At 49.2% G+C, this 13,574-nt stretch overlaps 1 protein-coding gene across 1 annotated transcript in view; it reads right to left on the reverse strand.

Annotated features, from left to right (window-relative positions):
* Positions 1-13,574, reverse strand: part of PIWIL4 (piwi like RNA-mediated gene silencing 4) — a 347,467-nt gene that overhangs the window by 70,921 nt on the left and 262,972 nt on the right. The window contains exons 15-17 of the mRNA XM_075337494.1: positions 10,346-10,546; positions 10,170-10,273; positions 1,901-1,971 (exon numbers count right to left, since the gene is read on the reverse strand). Of these exons, the coding sequence (XP_075193609.1) occupies positions 1,901-1,971; positions 10,170-10,273; positions 10,346-10,546 (376 nt within the window). The remainder of the gene's footprint in view (positions 1-1,900; positions 1,972-10,169; positions 10,274-10,345; positions 10,547-13,574) is intronic.

Here is a 13,574-nt window from a genome sequence, read left to right on the forward strand (position 1 = left end):
AATTCTGAAAGGAGGGAGGAGCTAGTGGCAGAGGGAGGAGCCAGAGGCCGAACTCTGCCCCCACCTTCCTCTTATATCTACATAGAATCTCATCAGCACCAACTGCCATCTGCTATCTCAGTAATGAGAAAGTCTTCAGTGCATGAGCTTTCTGTGTACACTGTATATGGGCAGAACGTTGCCAATCAATGGTGGAGGCGGGGTTATAGAACTCTACATTCTAATAATTGCTAGATCTACAAAGGGAAAACAGTGATTTTATCATAAAAACAACAAGCATCTCAATAAGTGACACATCGCTGGAATCAGCGTCTCTGGCTCTACATTATGCTGATTTCTGATGGGGGAGCAAAAACTTGGTGACAAATTCCTTTAAGTCCAGAAAAAATTTGAATACGTTAATAAGTCCTGAAAGGAAAAAAACAAAAATATTTGTTCAAAAGGTTATTCTATGACTTGGTAGTTTGGAAACTAGAAAGATTACATATATTTTTCTTGTTATTTTGTTACATTTAGAGCTTGAACTTTCTTTTCCTCCTCCCCTTCTGCATCCCCTTCATATCCTCTTTTAAGTTACATTTTTCTTTGTCCAATTGGTCTGAAGAATTCTGTAATTTTTGAGTACGTAGGGGGCCTCCCTTATCTGATACACTGAAATTGGTGTGAGCTGAGAGGAAGATCTAAAAGAGAGGTGTGGAAGCAGGACTCACAGGCTTTATACATGGGAGGGTAAGCAGGACTCACAGGCTTTATAAGTGGGTGGGGAAGCAGGACTCATAGGCTTTATAAGTGGGTGGTGAAGCAGGACTCACAGGCTTTATAAGTGGGTGGTGAAGCAGGACTCACAGGCTTTATACATGGAAGGGTAAGCAGGACTCACAGGCTTTATAAGTGGGTGAGGAAGCAGGACTCATAGGCTTTATAAGTGGGTGGTGAAGCAGGACTCACAGGCTTTATAAGTGGGTGGTGAAGCAGAACTCACAGGCTTTATAAGTGGATGGAGAAGCAAGACTCACAGGCTTTATAAGTCAGTGGAGGAAGCAGGACTCATAGGCTTTATAAGTCGGTGGAGGAAGCAGGACTCATAGGCTTTATAAATGGGTGGAGAAGCAGGACTCAGGCTTTGTAAATGGGTGGGGGAAGTGGGAATCACAGGCTTTATAACTGGGTGAGGAAGCAGGACTCACAGGCTTTACAAGTGGGTGAGGAAGCAGGACTCACAGGCTTTACAGGTGGGTGAGGAAGCAGGACTCACAGGCTTTACAGGTGGGTGAGGAAGCAGGACTCACAGCTTTCTCTATGAGCCCTTGCATCAGGTAAACAGTGTTTTACATGAATTACCTAAATCATGTCATAGAAAACGATATATCCTGAAGCTCAGTGCAACCCAATTCACTTTAAAAGAACACTAAATTTTGTGTAACTCATAAAGAGGTTGTTTTTTTTGTAATATTGCAGCAAATTCGGGAGGTTATTTGCCTCTCTATGTTTTCCATCTTCATATGTCAAATTACTTAAGCCAGAGCAGTGGGGGGAGGCTCCTGCTGCAGCTGTTTGTATTACAACCAAAGACAAGTCTGATCTCCAGCTTGTGAAAATAAGCCGGAGGTGGCTTCTCTCCTACAACCAAGGTGGAAAACTGAGGTAGAAAAAAAACGCATAACCTTCTTTCCTGGTTTTAATGGAGCATTAGTTAAAATTCTGCTGCAAAGTGCGAGTAGTGTAAATCTCTGTTTGTGGTTGCCTGTACCAGTCCCCGCACACAGAAGGCATTATGCAAATGTCATATTGTAAACATGTTCTCGCTGCCTATTTTTCTGTCTGATATTTCATGACTGATTAATACACAGCGAGAGCGATCTGCCAATCTTCGCAGCTCCGGGCCAGGCGGCTAAATTACCTTTCATGAACATTTTCAAGCAATCAGCAAAATCTGTTGATGTTTTCTGAATGTTGCACTGTGAAAACCACCTGCAAAAGGAAAGGAGAAAAAAAAAGCGATAAAATGCTGGCAATTTCACAAACTTCTCAAAGTCTGTGTCAGAATAACCTGAGAAGGCCTGAAGTGCAGAAAACAACGAACGGGCAACATTATTGATGTTCAGGTAACTGATAAAATATAACTAAGAAAAAAAACACAATACGGATACAAGTTTTGCAGCGCACAAGTTACAATGAGTTTTCGACACTTATAATTATATATATATATTACCTGTAGTTAAAAGGGTTGTTCCAAAAACAACAGATATCTGTCCATAGGGCGCAAAAATGGATGATCACTGGGGGTCCGACCACTGGAACTCCCCACTGTGGGGTAATCATTGGATTTACCGTGTTTCCCCAGAAATAAGAAACTGTTTCACATTATTTTTTTCCCCCGAAAGAAGGGAATTTTGTTACTTACCGTAAATTCCTTTTCTTCTAGCTCCTATTGGGAGACCCAGATGATTGGGTGTATAGCACTGCCTCCGGAGGCCACACAAAGCATTACACTAAAAAGTGTAAGGCCCCTCCCCTTCTGGCTATACACCCCCAGTGGGATCACTGGCTCACCAGTTTTAGTGCAAAAGCAAGAAGGAGGAAAGCCAATAACTGGTTTAAACAAATTCACTCCGAAGTAACGTCGGAGAACTGAAAACCATTCAACATGAACAACATGTGTACCCGAAAAACAACCAAAAATCCCGAAGGACAACAGGGCGGGTGCTGGGTCTCCCAATAGGAGCTAGAAGAAAAGGAATTTACGGTAAGTAACAAAATTCCCTTCTTCTTCGGCGCTCCATTGGGAGACCCAGACGATTGGGACGTCCAAAAGCTGTCCCTGGGTGGGTACAGAATACCTCATGTTAGAGCTGCGAAGACAGCCCTCCCCTACGGGGAGGCAACTGCCGCCTGCAGGACTCTTCTACCTAGGCTGGCGTCCGCCGAAGCATAGGTATGCACCTGATAATGTTTGGTGAAAGTGTGCAGACTCGACCAGGTAGCTGCCTGGCACACCTGTTGAGCCGTAGCCTGGTGTCGTAATGCCCAGGACGCACCCACGGCTCTGGTAGAATGGGCCTTCAGCCCTGATGGAAACGGAAGCCCAGCAGAACGGTAGGCTTCAAGAATTGGTTCTTTGATCCATCGAGCCAGGGTGGCCTTAGAAGCCTGCGACCCTTTGCGCTTACCAGCGACAAGGACAAAGAGTGCATCCGAACGGCGCAGGGGCGCCGTGCGGGAAATGTAGATTCTGAGTGCTCTCACCAGATCTAACAAATGTAAGTCCTTCTCATACCGATGAACTGCATGAGGACAAAAAGAAGGCAAAGAGATATCCTGATTAAGATGAAAAGAGGATACCACCTTCGGGAGAAACTCCTGAATGGGTCGCAGCACTACCTTGTCCTGGTGGAAGACCAGGAAGGGAGCCTTGGATGACAGCGCTGCTAGCTCAGACACTCTCCGAAGAGATGTGATCGCTACCAGAAAAGCCACTTTCTGTGATAGTCTAGAAAGTGAAACCTCCCTCAGAGGCTCGAAGGGCGGCTTCTGGAGGGCAACTAGTACCCTGTTCAGATCCCATGGATCTAACGGCCGCTTGTACGGGGGTACGATATGACAAACCCCCTGCAGGAACGTGCGTACCTTAGAAAGTCGTGCTAGACGCTTCTGAAAAAAGACGGATAGCGCCGAGACTTGCCCTTTAAGGGAGCCGAGCGACAAACCTTTTTCTAACCCAGATTGCAGGAAAGAAAGAAATGTAGGCAATGCAAATGGCCAGGGAGACACTCCCTGAGCAGAGCACCAGGATAAGAATATCCTCCACGTTCTGTGGTAGATCTTAGCGGACGTGGGCTTCCTAGCCTGTCTCATGGTGGCAACGACCCCTTGGGATAATCCTGAAGACGCTAGGATCCAGGACTCAATGGCCACACAGTCAGGTTCAGGGCCGCAGAATTCCGATGGAAAAACGGCCCTTGGGACAGCAAGTCTGGTCGGTCTGGTAGTGCCCACGGTTGGCCGACCGTGAGATGCCACAGATCCGGATACCACGCCCTCCTTGGCCAGTCTGGGGCGACGAGTATGACGCGGCTGCAGTCGGATCTGATCTTGCGTAGCACTCTGGGCAAGAGTGCCAGAGGTGGAAACACATAAGGGAGCCGGAACTGCGACCAATCTTGCACTAAGGCGTCTGCCGCCAGAGCTCTGTGATCGCGAGACCGTGCCATGAAGGTTGGGACCTTGTTGTTGTGCCGGGACGCCATTAGGTCGACGTCCGGCCTTCCCCAGCGGCGACAGATTTCCTGAAACACGTCCGGGTGAAGGGACCATTCCCCTGCGTCCATGCCCTGGCGACTGAGGAAGTCTGCTTCCCAGTTTTCTACGCCGGGGATGTGAACTGCGGATATGGTGGAGGCCGTGGCTTCCACCCACATCAGAATCCGCCGGACTTCCTGGAAGGCTTGCCGACTGCGTGTCCCCCCTTGGTGGTTGATGTATGCCACCGCTGTGGAGTTGTCCGACTGAATTCGGATCTGCCTTCCTTCCAGCCACTGCTGGAAGGCTAGTAGGGCAAGATACACTGCTCTGATTTCCAGAACATTGATCTGAAGGGTGGACTCCTGCTGGGTCCACGTACCCTGAGCCCTGTGGTGGAGAAAAACTGCTCCCCACCCTGACAGACTCGCGTCTGTCGTGACCACCGCCCAGGACGGTGGTAGGAAGGATCTTCCCTGTGATAATGAGGTGGGAAGAAGCCACCACTGCAGAGAGTCCTTGGCCGTCTGGGAAAGGGAGACTTTCCTGTCCAGGGATGTTGACTTCCCGTCCCATTGGCGGAGAATGTCCCATTGAAGAGGGCGCAGATGAAACTGCGCAAACGGAACCGCCTCCATTGCCGCCACCATCTTCCCGAGGAAGTGCATGAGGCGTCTTAAGGAGTGCGACTGACTTTGAAGGAGAGCCTGCACCCCAGTCTGTAGTGACCGCTGCTTGTCCAGCGGAAGCTTCACTATCGCTGAGAGAGTATGAAACTCCATGCCAAGATACGTCAGTGATTGGGTCGGTAACAGAGTTGACTTTGAGAAGTTGATGATCCACCCGAACGTCTGGAGAGTCTCCAGTGCAACATCCAGGCTGAGTTGGCATGCCTCCTGAGAGGGTGCCTTGACAAGTAGATCGTCCAAGTAAGGGATCACAGAGTGTCCCTGAGAGTGCAAGACTGCTACCACTGCCGCCATGACCTTGGTGAACACCCGTGGGGCTGTCGCCAGACCAAATGGCAGAGCTACGAACTGAAGATGGTCGTCTCCTATCACGAAGCGTAGAAAGCGTTGGTGCTCTGTAGCAATCGGCACGTGGAGATAAGCATCTTTGATGTCTATTGATGCTAGGAAATCTCCTTGAGACATTGAGGCAATGACTGAGCGGAGGGATTCCATCCGGAACCGCCTGGCGTTCACATGCTTGTTGAGCAGTTTTAGGTCCAGAACAGGACGGAATGAGCCGTCCTTTTTTGGCACCACAAAGAGATTGGAGTAAAAACCTTGTCCTCGTTCCCGAAGAGGAACAGGGACCACCACTCCTTCTGCTCTTAGAGAATGCACCGCCTGCAGAAGGGCATCTGCTCGGTCGGGATGTGGGGAAGTTCTGAAGAACCGAGGCGGAGGCCGAGAACTGAACTCTATCCTGTACCCGTGAGACAAAATGTCTGTTACCCACCGGTCTTTGACCTGTGGCAGCCAAATGTCGCAAAAGCGGGAGAGCCTGCCACCGACCGAGGATGCGGAGGGAGGCGGCCGAAAGTCATGAGGCAGCCGCCTTGGAAGCGGTACCTCCGGTTGCTTTCTTGGGGCGTGAGTGAGTCCGCCAGGAATAAGAGCTCCTTTGCTCTTTCTGAGTCCCTTTGGACGAGGAGAATTGGGGCTTGCCCGAGCCTTGAAAGGACCGAAACTTTGACTGCCACTTCCTCTGTTGAGGTTTGTTTGATCTGGGCTGGGGTAAGGAAGAGTCCTTACCTTTGGACTGTTTAATGATTTCCGCCAATTGCTCACCAAACAGTCTGTCTCCAGATAATGGCAAGCTAGTTAAACATTTTTTAGAAGCAGAATCTGCTTTCCATTCTTTTAACCACAAGGCTCTGCGCAAAACTACAGAGTTGGCGGATGCCATTGAGGTACGGCTCGTAGAGTCTAGTACCGCATTGATAGCGTAGGTCGCAAACGCAGTCATTTGCGTAGTTAAGGACGCCACTTGCGGCACTGCTGGACTTAAGAAAGAGTCCACCTGTGCCAGACCAGCTGAAATAGCTTGGAGCGCCCACACGGCCGCGAATGCTGGAGCAAACGACGCGCCAATAGCTTCATAGACAGATTTCAACCAAAGGTCCATCTGTCTGTCATTGGCATCTTTAAGTGAAGCCCCATCCTCCACTGCAACTATGGATCTAGCTGCAAGCCTGGATATTGGAGGGTCCACTTTTGGACACTGGGTCCAGCGCTTGACCACGTCAGGGGGAAAGGGATAACGTGTATCCTTCAGACGTTTGGAAAAACGCTTGTCCGGATAAGCATGGTGTTTCTGGATTGATTCTCTGAAGTCAGAGTGGTCCAGAAAAGTACTCAATTTACGCTTGGGATACAGAAAATGGAATTTCTCCTGCTGGGCAGCTGCCTCCTCTGCTGAAGGGGCTGGGGGAGAAATATCCAACAGCATATTGATGGCCGCTATAAGGTCATTTACCATGGCGTCACCATCTGGCGTATCCAAATTGAGTGCGGTGTCAGGACCAGACTCCTGATCACCCACCTCTGTCTCATCATATAGAGACCCTTCTCGCTGAGACCCTGACCCGCGTGATGACGTGGAGGGTCTCTCCCAGCGAGTTCGCTTAGGCGGCCTGGGACTGTCATCAGAGTCAGAGCCCTCAGCCTGTGATGCCTGGGACCCCCTTGAAGTACGGATTAGTTCCAACTGAGGGGGACCGGGGAACATAGACACAGCAGTGTCCATGGTCTGAGCAACTGGCCTGGACTGCAAGGTCTCCAGGATTTTTGTCATAGTCACAGACATTTTGTCAGCAAAGACTGCAAATTCTGTCCCCGTCACCGGGGCAGGGTTCACAGGCGCCTCTGCCTGGGCTACCACCACCATAGACTCTGGCTGCCGAAGTGCCACTGGGACTGAACATTGCATACAATGAGAGTCGTTGGAGCCTGCTGGTAGATTAGCCCCACATGCTGTACAAGCAGTGTATACCGCCCGTGCCTTGGCACCCTTGCGTTTTGTGGATGACATGTTGCTGTCTCCTCAGAGCAATATAGGGGTATACAGCCAAGAAGCGACCGTACAGTGCAGTATATATATATATATATCTGGTACAGGAAAAAGTACACCAATACAACACTGTGGCACTAGTGGGGCCAGCACTAATGTGCTGCTTACCGCCCGCTAAACGCGGGTGTGTGGTCGCCAGAAATCCCTAGTCTGGGTCTCCCAGAGCCTGTGTCCGTCCTCCAGCCAGACTGCATGCAGGAATGGCTGCCGGCGTCCTGTGGAGGGGGGGGCGGGCCCTGGGCGTGCTCAGACCAAAAGCGGGAAACCTGCGTCCCACTGTGCCTAGTGAGAGGGCTGGAGCATGTAAATAAGGCTCCAGCCCTCGGCGCTGACGATTGCACAGCGTCTGTCCCATTCCCTGAGTGACAGGGAGGGGGCGGGAACGAAGCGGAGCTAGGCCGCAAAAGCCGGGGACTAAATTTATAAGCGCCGCCACCGTAAAAGCGCGGTCGGCGCTAAGTCCCCGGCGCACTACAAGTCCCAGCCGCGCCGCCGCTCCGAGAGTGGCCGGCGCGGTAGTTCCCAGCACATGAAGTCACACAGCTAAGCTGCTGTGACTCAAACCCCAGCGTGCAGCGCTACTGTCCCCGGCGCACTAACACACCCAGCAAGTCTGGCGTGTGCGTGCCTGTCTGTACGGGGACACAGAGTACCTGAAAGTTGCAGGGCCTTGTCCCTGAACGGTACCCAGCTCCGTATCCAGCAGGTTCACTGGGTCTGTGGATGGAGCCCGGCCTCAGGGCTTGGGGGCCGGTAAGATCCCACTTCCTCAGAGCCCCTCAGGGGGATGGGGAAGGAAAACAGCATGTGGGCTCCAGCCTCTGTACCCGCAATGGGTACCTCAACCTTACAAACCACAAGTGGGGTAAGAAGGGAGCATGCTGGGGGCCCCATATGGGCCCTCTTTTCTTCCATCCGACATAGTCAGCAGCTACTGCTGACTAAACAGTGGAGCTATGCGTGGATGTCTGACCTCCTTCGCACAAAGCAGAAAACTAGTGAGCCAGTGATCCCACTGGGGGTGTATAGCCAGAAGGGGAGGGGCCTTACACTTTTTAGTGTAATTGCTTTGTGTGGCCTCCGGAGGCAGTGCTATACACCCAATCGTCTGGGTCTCCCAATGGAGCGCCGAAGAAAATGCGTTAGGGCTTATCTAGGGAAAAACATGGGTTGGGGGTAAGTTTAGCCCCCAAAAAAGCAGAGACTTCCCCCAGGATAATCATACTTGGCCATCTGCATCGCTCACAGGTCCTCCTGCGATCAACAACCAAAGTGTGGTCCACAAGAATTCTCCTGTCACACGGTGTTTGGCTCTAAACTCACCGAGTGTCATGGCGGCATTTAACACTGTTCACACTGCAGTCTCTAACACAACGCACTGTGCCTCCTTTGGTGCTTCTGAGCTACACAGGCAGGCTCAGTCGTCGGCCAGTTGTATTCTCATTAGTGATCGGGCCTTGCAGGAGTTAATTTCTGCTAGCCTGCTGGTTACCTCTTGGTCAGATGTTGTGTGAGACCTATCACATTTACTCCCCGCCCTTTTAAGATGGTGGAGCCTGTCTTTCCATGCCGACTACAGCTTTTGCTAAATCAGTCCATGTGCTGTTGTATCCCAGTCCTGCTGGTGATTGTATTATTTTGTGCATGTTGTTGTGTAGTTGTTCTCCGGTTCTCTTGTTGTTTCCTCCCTGCTCTTATTTTCCTCCTAAGCTCTTTTTGTCTTATACCTGTGTGTGTGTGCTGTGAGATTTGGTTTTCCATGTTTGTCTACTTCTTCTGGCTTTATCACTCCTGCCCTGGTTCTCCCCAGGGGTTGGGGGTATAAGATCAGGGCTGGTCAGGAGGAGGGTGGCCCAGATATCCTCACTATCAGAGGTAACTTTGGGATTAGGGATAGCAAGGGTCCCCTAGCCTGAGGACCAGTCTAGGAGCCCCTGTCCCCTGCTCTCTACCAACACTGTGACACCTCCCCTGCTTTTGGCTGGTACTCATACATACATCAGATTGCAGGAACATTATGCACACACACAGACCCATCCGGTGATACCGTACTGCTTCTGGACAGAAGTGCTGCGGAACGCATGGTGGACCTGCAGTGAAACGCATCGATGCATTCCACTGCAGGTGCTCGATGCATTCCAGGTCCCCAGAGCAGTACAGTATCACCGTGTGTGTGCGCTCCAGATCCCCGGAGCAGTATAGTATCACCGTGTGTGTGCGTTCCAGATCCCCGGAGCAGTATAGTATCACCGTGTGTGTGCGTTCCAGATCCCCGGAGCAGTATAGTATCACCGTGTGTCTGCGTTCCAGATCCCCGGAGCAGTATAGTATCACCGTGTGTGTGCGTTCCAGATCCCCGGAGCAGTATAGTATCACCGTGTGTGTGCATTCCAGGTCTCCGGAGCAGTACAGTGTCACCATGTGTGTGCGTTCCAGGTCCCCGGAGCAGTATAGTATCACCGTGTGTGTGCGTTCCAGGTCCCCGGAGCAGTATAGTATCACCGTGTGTGTGCGTTCCAGGTCCCCGGAGCAGTACAGTATCACCGTGTGTGTGCGTTCCAGGTCCCCGGAGCAGTATAGTATCACCGTGTGTGTGCGTTCCAGGTCCCCGGAGCAGTACAGTATCACCGTGTGTGTGCGTTCCAGGTCCCCGGAGCAGTATAGTATCACCGTGTGTGTATTCCAGGTCCTTGGAGCAGTACAATATCACCGTGTGTGTGCGTTCCACCGCAGGTCTTTGATGCATTCCTCTTCAGGTCCTAGCGTTCCACAGCGTCCCATTCGGGGTCTGGTGAGTATGAAAATTCCTGCTAGGGCTTATTTTCAGGGAAACACGGTCTGCACATACTTACTTGGTCAGCCGTGAATTTGTGCTCGCCACAAAGCCCACGACTGTCTGAGACTTATTGATGGCGTCCTTGTTGACATCGATCCCGATCACCATAAGAGATTTGAGCTGTGAGAACATAAGTGACATTTAGTGACGATGATACAGTAATGTCTCCAGGCTGCAGGGGAAGGAACTCACAGGAATCTCCACACTCCACAGCTCTCCTCCGGTTTTACAGATGATCTGCATGGCGATTTTACTTGCGATGCTCATCAGCATGTTCTGCCTGTTCAGGGTTCGGCTCAGCACACATTGGCTTGGAAGCGGCTGCTCCAGGCTCAGATACTTCTTTATGGAGTCGTAGTTGTCTTTCGATTGGGAAGGCAGAATGCAAAACACCTGCAGGGAGTAAAAATGGATGAATATACATCTTATACGGATGGGCAATACACCTGTAGGGGGAGCATAATACACAAGGTAATACCAATCATGTGGATATAAATTGGTTGGAAGTGTGAGGGGGACACAGGAATAAAGAATAGAGCACCAGAAGAAGCAGCAACTTCACAGGGAAACACAAATGCAGAGAAAAGTCCTTCACCACTGCGTGTTACCTTGCGGAATCACACGTGCGCCCGGAGTGAAGCTCCAACATATAGTGTCCTTCGGAAGCGGGGTGCCCGTCCACAAACAGGGGGAATATCCAAGCAGCTCCAAAGAAGAGAACAGACCGCACTCGTTCGCTGTGCCGAAATTCTTTTATTGAATCATGTCCAGGTTAAAAGGCAGGAGGAGAGCTGGGTGCAGGTTCCTCACAAGGGCCGACGGCCGTTTCGCCTACCTATTAGGCTTCAACAGGTCCACTTGGACCTGTCAAAGCCTAATTGGTAGGCGAAACGGCCGTCGTCCCTTGTGAGGAACCTGCACCCAGTTCTCCTCCTGCCTTTTAACCTGCACATGATTCAATAAAAAAATTTCGGCACAGCGGACGAGTGCGGTCTGTTCTCTTCTTTGGAGCTGCTTGGAACTTCACAGGGAAAGCCCACTGATGCCCTGAACTTGAAGCTCCACAAGCAAACAGAGAACAGATCTGAAACATCTGGAAAACGCAGTCTGCGCTAAGATCCTAAGCTCCCCCTTCTTAATTTTATCATTTAATATCAGTCCATCAGATGGATTATGTCCATAGCAGCATCTACAGAGCCTGGCTAAAGTCTTCAAACACATCTAGGTGGCCGAAGATCGATTTATCATATCGAAGCAAAGAGAAATCGACCTATTGTTTAGCCCCTTCACGAACGGCTGATTTTGCGCTTTCTGTTTTTTTTTAGACATTCTTTATCCAAGAGACGTAACGTTATTTTATTTTTCGGTCAATATGGTCATGAGAGGGCTTATTTTTTGAGGAACGAGCTGAACTTTTAAATGAAACCATGCGTTTTACCATATAGTGTACTGGAAAACGGCAAAAAAATTAAATTCCAAATGCAGACAAATTGCAAAAAAAAGTGCGATTGCATGATTGTTTTAGAGATATTTTATTACTGTGTTCACTATGTGGTAAAACTGATGTGTAGGTGAGATGCCTGAGGTCATTGCGAGTTTGTAGACACCAAACATGTATAAGTTTACTTTTATCTAAGAGGTTAAAAAAAAAAATCAGAAGTTTTTCCGAAAAAAGTGGCGTACGTTTTACGCCATATTCCATGATCCGTAGCGTTCTCAATTTTCAGGATCTATGGCTCAGTAACGGCTTATTTTTTGTGTCTCATGCTGACGTTTTTACGCAGATGCCACGTTTTGATCGCCTGTTATTGCATCTAGCGCAAAATTTGTGGCGACCAAAAAACGTAATTTTGGCGTTTGGAATTTTTTCGCCGCTTCGCTATTTGCCGATCAGATTAATTGATTTCATATTTTCATAGATCGGGCGTTTCTGAAAGCGGCGATACCAAATATGTGTGTATTTTTTTAACCCTGTAATTTTCAATGGGGCAAAAGGGTGATTTGAACTTTTAGTTTTTTTTTAAAAAATTTTTAAAACTTTTTTTTTTATTTTACTATGTCCCCTAGGGGACTATATGGATCAGCAGTCTGATCACTCTTGCCCTATCTGCTGATCACAGCTACAGAGCTGTGAAGAGCAGATATATTCATTTCATATCTCACCCAGCTCTGGGCCGGCTGAAACAGTGATCACATGACCCTGTGCTACCATGACAACCACCGGAAGTCATGTGATCACGTCATGTGACTTCCGGTTTCGGCGGTATGTAAACGTTTGCCGCGATTATTATGGCGCTGTCACTTATTGACAGTGCCATTTAAGGGGTTAAACGGCACGGGCGGATAACGATTCCACTCGTGCCTAGCAGGCACACATCTCAGCTGTATAAATCAGCTGAGATGTGCGCCGATCTCCTGCCGCCAGCTGCAGCGGGAGATTAACCCTTTGACTGCTAGGACATAATTTTACTGCCTGCGGTCGTTAAGGGGTTAAATTAGGTTTTATGGTACAAGCATTTGTTTGTAAATTTTGGCAATTTTATATTTCAAATCATGATCTTTATTAAACCCTTCACGACCGAGGACGTAACGGTACGTTCTAAATCATGAAGAAGTGATCACCGCCGACTACTGCGGTGAGATGGCGGCGATCCCCGCACATGTCTGCTGATTTGTACAGCAGACATATGTGCTTCGCAGGCGGATCCATGATCGACCAGAGCCTGTTAATGCCTTAGATTATGCTGTAAAAGTCTGACAGCGCAATGTAAAGCACCGCAGCGGGTAACGCACACTTACCCGCCGCCATCAGAGGCCCCGTGACGTGATCACAAGGAGCCGATGTTTGCTGTGGTAGCGACAGGTCATGTGATGACTCCTGTCGCTATCTTGGCTCACTTCCTCTTACAGCTGTAACAGAAGGCAAGCATTTCTGTTGATCTTAGCTGTGCATCTCTGATCGGGAGAAATGAATGAGCGATCAGACTCCTGATCCATATAATCCTCAAGGGGGACTAGTAAAATTAAAAAAAAAAATAAAATAAAAATTAAAAAAAACCCCTAAGGCTATGTTCACACACTGCGTTTTTTACCTGCGTTTTTGGTCCGTTTTTGCTGCAGAAATTTCTTGAGAAATTCTTGTAACCTTTCTGCAGACATTCCCCAGCAAAACCTAGGGGAAAAAAAATTAGCTGTGCACACACTGCGTTTTTTTCTTAAGACAATTCTTTCAGTAGATTTTCTTAAGAAAAAGAATGAGCATGTCACTTCTTTTCTGCAGCTAACTGCGTTATTTGCCATAGATAAATGGCACAAAAACGCAGGGAGCAACCAGCGGTAAAAACGCACCAAAAACGCACCGAAAACGCGGCAAAAACGCAGGTGCACTAATCCTTCACTCTTAAGAAATTTCTTAAGAAAT

The sequence above is a fragment of the Anomaloglossus baeobatrachus genome, chromosome 2 (assembly GCF_048569485.1).
Source record: "Anomaloglossus baeobatrachus isolate aAnoBae1 chromosome 2, aAnoBae1.hap1, whole genome shotgun sequence".
Taxonomy (NCBI): Eukaryota; Metazoa; Chordata; class Amphibia; order Anura; family Aromobatidae; genus Anomaloglossus; species Anomaloglossus baeobatrachus.